Source organism: Hevea brasiliensis, chromosome 6, assembly GCF_030052815.1.
Source record: "Hevea brasiliensis isolate MT/VB/25A 57/8 chromosome 6, ASM3005281v1, whole genome shotgun sequence".
Lineage (NCBI taxonomy): Eukaryota > Viridiplantae > Streptophyta > Magnoliopsida > Malpighiales > Euphorbiaceae > Hevea > Hevea brasiliensis.
The window spans coordinates 17,270,944-17,276,154 of NC_079498.1; the positions used below are offsets into that span (position 1 = coordinate 17,270,944).

At 39.3% G+C, this 5,211-nt stretch overlaps 1 protein-coding gene across 1 annotated transcript; it reads right to left on the reverse strand.

The window, feature by feature from the left end:
- Positions 1 to 3,933: 3,933 nt before the first annotated feature.
- On the reverse strand, positions 3,934 to 4,885 carry LOC110673648 (uncharacterized). Its single transcript, XM_058148436.1, has 2 exons — positions 4,281 to 4,885; positions 3,934 to 4,038 (listed from the first exon to the last, which is right to left on the reverse strand). The coding sequence occupies exons 1-2, from the start codon at positions 4,765 to 4,767 to the stop codon at positions 3,992 to 3,994; spliced, it is 534 nt and encodes a 177-aa protein (XP_058004419.1). The 5' UTR covers positions 4,768 to 4,885; the 3' UTR covers positions 3,934 to 3,991.
- Between the last annotated feature and the right edge of the window lie 326 nt (positions 4,886 to 5,211).

A 5,211-nucleotide genomic window follows, 5' to 3' on the forward strand; every position in this document is an offset into this window, starting at 1 on the left:
CATGGAAATGGAACCTGTTTTTGGCATTATTCCATCCCGTTGATGTGGACAGATTGAAGCTCATTCTGTTGGGCACTCTTAGTCGTCGGATAAGTTAATGTGCCATTATGAGGCTCGGGGGACTTATACAGTTCGGAGTGAGTGCAGGCTTGCTTTGTCTCTCAAAATTGATCATAAGAATTCTGCTTTAACTTCTTCTAATGTTACTGTGCAGATTTGGAAGTCCATGTGGAAACTTTTGACTCCTTCAAAGGTGGTAAATTTCAAATGGCGTGCTACTCTTAATATTTTACCGACAAGAGAGTTGTTGAGTAGTCGTCTTTCCAATGTTGATTCTTCTTATCCGTTTTGTGGTCATGAGGAGTCTGTAGTTCATTTATGTCGAGACTGTGCCCAGTTTCGGGAGGTTTGGACTTCGTGTGGTTTTCCTTGGTTAAGTTCAATTAAGGGCATAACGTTTAAGTTGTGGTGGGCTGCGCTGGTTGACAGCTGCACGAGAGAGGAGCTATTTAGAATAGCATGTGTTTGCTTTTTTATCTGGTATGGCAGGAATCATTTTGCATTTGAAAACCAGCAATGGTCAGTCCATGAGATCTTGTGCAGAGCGGGTATGATTAGATAACAAAGTGAAGAAGATGTAATTTTATTAATGTGAAACCTCAATGATCCAATTGACAGTATACATTCAGCTTAAATAAAAAGAATAATAACAGAGGTTGCTGAAAAGGAGGAGAAAAATAATGAAGACTATCATTTGGAAGGGAACGAATTACCCAAAGAATCTCAACCACAAAGACTCATTCAAATATACAATATTTACAGAATTCACCTTATCACTCCTTTACTCAAGCCTAAAAACACGGCATCCTTATTTCTCCTGAGAGGCGGACTCGTCCTTATTACTCCTTGAGCTAATATCCCCCCTCAAACTATGTCCAGGGTGGAGACATAGTTTGCGTCGAAATTGTGCTAGGCGAGCCTTTGTCATGGACTTCGTAAATATATCAGCGATTTGATATGCTGAGGGAATGTATCTTGTGATCAAAACCCCTTGAGCAACACGCTCTCTAACATAGTGATAGTCAAGAGCAACATGCTTACTGCGTGAATGTAATACTGGATTGACTGTTAAATGTAGTGCACTAAGATTATCACCATATAAAATAGGCGGCTGCTTGGGATAGATTTGCAAGTCTGTAAGAGATATCCAAGCCAAGTAAGCTACCGCAGATGTGAGCCATGGAGCGATACTCGGCCTCGGTGCTAGAAACGCATAGCGGTGTGTTGTTTCTTGGCACACCAGAAATGATATTGCAACCAAGAAAAGTACTGATGCTTTGTAGTAGGCCGTCGTGTGGTTGGACATCCGCCGATCTGCATCGAGAAAATGCACTTAGAAAAAGTGAGGTATCTTTTTTAAAAATTAGCGAAAATGTTTTGTTACTTTTAGATATCGTAATATACGAAACATATTTTAAGTGAGACAAAGTTGGACTGCATGAATTGAGAAATATAGTTGACACTATAGGACAAATCCGGTCGGGTTAGTGTCAAATCGTAACGAACCCACAAGCCCTCGAAAGAAGGTGGGATCACCATCGTGTCTGCAGAATAAAGACATCGTGTCATTGAACAAGTGGAGTGGGCATCGGTTGACAATCCACCATCCGAGCTCTTTCCAAAATTGAATAGGCATAACGGGTTTGATTCAATTGTAACCCAGAGTCAGTCGATTGACTTTGAATGCCTAGAAAATGATGCAATGGCCCAAGGTCTTTCAAGGAAAACTCCTTGCTTAAGACCTGCACTAAATTCTGAACTAGAGCCATAGACGATCCTGTTACCAACATATCATCCACGTAAATTAATAAAACCAATACACTGCCGATGTATGCATGACAAACAAGGATGGATCACTAAACCGCAAAAAAACCATAATCAATTAAAAACATACTCAACCTATTAAACCGGGCTCTCGAGCTGTTTTAAACCATACAATGCTCTGTAATTTGCAAACATGATTAGGATAATTAGGATCTTTCATTCCGGTGGTGATCCATATATAAATCTTCGTTATAAATCCATGCAAAAATGCATTTTTCACGTCTAATTGGCGAATTGGCCAATTTTTCACTAAAGCCACGAAAGAACTAAGCGTATGGTTCCTGGTTTAATAACAGGGGAGTAGGTTTCGGTGTAATCAACACCATCTAGTTGATGAAACCCCTTGGCAACTAGTCTAGCTTTCAATCTATCCAAATGCTCATCAGAATTTATTTTAGCTTTAAAACCCACTTACACCCTATTATATTTACATGCATTTGGTCTAGGAACAAGTTCCCAAGTGTGGTTTGAGTAAAGCTTGATACTCCTCTATCATAGCTTTGTTTCCAACTGGATGTGCAAGAGCACTCTTATGATTTTAGGCTCGGGAGGTATATCGGAGATATAGACACATGTAAAGCATACTTTGGGTTTGGCTTAACTATTCGGATCGTGACACGTGACCATCGAATGTCGAGGTGCAATGCTTCGTCTGAACTTGTTGGTGATATTTCAGCCAAAGATGATGAAAGACTTGTGAAGCAACTCTTCTTGATCCGTATGAACGTTGGTAGACTGATTACGATACCATCAATCATAGAAGTACGGTACATGAGTATTAGTTGGAGATGACAAAAACACCAGTTCGATTCAATTGCGGCAACTTGTTTACCAACAACGTCCTCTGTGCTAAGGAATTTTGAATCGTGTCTTCAACTCTATTTGATAAAAACAATGGAGGTGGAGACAGCAATTTGCTCACCGTTTCTAGATGCATCCGTCATCTTGAGCAAAGATCGAGTGTGAATGATGAGCTGCTAGTGGAGACTCACTTGTAGGATCAGATTCTGTTTCATGATCTCCTATAGTCCGATTGTCATGTGTTGCTGGTATAGGAACTGGTAATACATCTGGACCTGCACTTTCTTCAGAACTTAGTGGAAAATCATAATCTCGTGAGATGGTAACCAAGAATCCATAAGCTTGTCAACAAACATTTTATTAGGAGATGCAGATTAATACGGAAAAACATTTTCATCAAAGCTCACATGTCGAGATATTATTATTTTCTTAGTTTTGGGATTGAAACATTTGTAACCTTTGTGTTTTTCACTATACCCTATAAAAACACATAAACAAGACTTAGGATCAAACTTATGAGCTCTTGTGTCCCATATATATGGAAAACACTTAGAACCAAAGACACGTAGGGAGCTATAATCAAAATGAGTTCCATGCAATTTAAAATATGGTGTTTCATTCCCTAGCAGTAGGCAACCTATTTATTAAAAAAGCAGCGGTTTGAAAAGCATCGACCCACATAGACAATGGCACATGACTATGATACATCATCGTCAATCCTAATTCACGAATAAAGCGGTGTCGCTGCTCGACAAAGACTGCTTGCAAGGGTGTATGAGGACACGACACTTGATGTTTAATACCTTGTGAAAGAAAATGTGAAGATAAAGCATTATTCAAAAACTCACCTCCTCCATCGGAATGGAAAACCTTGATGGTCTTCCCAAATTGTCTTAGCACAAACTGTTCAAAAGCTTTATAAGCAACAAAGAAATCCGATTTTTTCTTTAGTGGTATAAGCCAAGAGTATTTAGAATAGTCATCTACCAAGCAAGCATAATATTTAAATTTGGCAAAAGATAAAACAGGGGCTGGTCCCCATAAATCACAATGAACTTTTTCAAATACAGTGGTACTTTTATTGGAAGACAAACTAAATGGAAATTTGCTCAATTTGCCTAATTGGCAGCTATCACATAAAAATTTAGAATGCAAGGAACCTTTAACATCAATAAGGTTCTTATTAAACAAAATAGAAATCGCAGAAGGTTGAGGGTGTCCTAATCGTTGATGCCATATGTCCATTGCTCCAGACCTAAATCGATTGGAAAAATATGCTTTCGGATTCCCTGACAAGATATAAAGGTTATTTTTCCGTGGCCCTTGTAGCAGTACCTGTCCCGTCTGTCGATCCTTAACAGAAATAGAAACATTAGAAAATTCACAATTCACAGGATAATCATCTGTTAATTGGCCTACAGAAAGTAAATTCTTTTTTAGAGCAGGAACAGAAAAGACATTTGAAAGTGATAATTTTTGCTTCTGTTCTATAGACGTCATTCCAACACCATCGATGGATAGAAACGTTCCATCGCCGATGGTTATGGAATCAGGTCCATAATAGTCAGTAAGTTTATGGAATAGATTTTTGTTACCTGTCATATGATTCGATGCACCAGAGTCTGCAACCCAGTCAGTATCTACAACATCAGTATCCAATGTGAGTGCCGAAAGAGCTTGAGCAGGGCTGCTTTGTTTTTCTTGTGGAATCCACCAGCAAATCTTCGCGATGTGACCATCTCTGTTGCAGTATTGACACACTTCGTTCTTATACAGCTCTCGTTCAGCTGGTGTCATTCTTCTACGACCAGCCGGGGGAGGTCGCCGTTGGGAAGAATACGACTCTTTGTTTGGAAAAGGGTTTTGCGTTTTCTGGGCTTGAAAACCACGCCCTTGGGAATTAAATCTAGGACGCCGATTCGAGGAATTACTGGATGAATTCTGTTGATTTCCATAAAAAGCCACATGCGAAATTTGATCAAGACCAGATTCGTTCTGTGTGGAAAACCACACTCGTCGCTGGTCTAAATTCTTAAGTTGAGAGACCAGTTCATTAAAATTGGGTCGCGGTGGTTTAAGCATCGTCGTAGTAAACGTTTCGTACTGGGGTCCCAGACTGGTAAGGAGACAAAAGACTTTTTCTTCATCGGGTACTTTTTTCCCGATAGCGGCTAAACTGTCGCAGAGTTCTTTAAACAAACGCAGAGATAACAAAGTGAAGAAGATGTAATTTTATTAATGTGAAACCTCAATGATCCAATTGACAGTATACATTCAGCTTAAATAAAAAGAATAATAACAGAGGTTGCTGAAAAGGAGGAGAAAAATAATGAGTAATAAGGAGTAATAAGGATATTAGCTCAAGGAGTAATAAGGACGAGTCCGCCTCTCAGGAGAAATAAGGATGCCGTGTTTTTAGCTTGAGTAAAGGAGTGATAAGGTGAATTCTGTAAATATTGTATATTTGAATGAGTCTTTGTGGTTGAGATTCTTTGGGTAATTCGTTCCCTTCCAAGTGATAGTCTT

Coding starts and splice junctions, on each gene's coding strand:
- LOC110673648 (XM_058148436.1), bottom strand. CDS start 4,767: ATGCTTAAACCACCGCGACCCAATTTTAATGAACTGGTCTCTCAACTT. Junction 4,039..4,280: donor TGCATCGAATCATATGACAG/GTAACAAAAATC, acceptor ATTTCTGTTAAG/GATCGACAGACGGGACAGGT.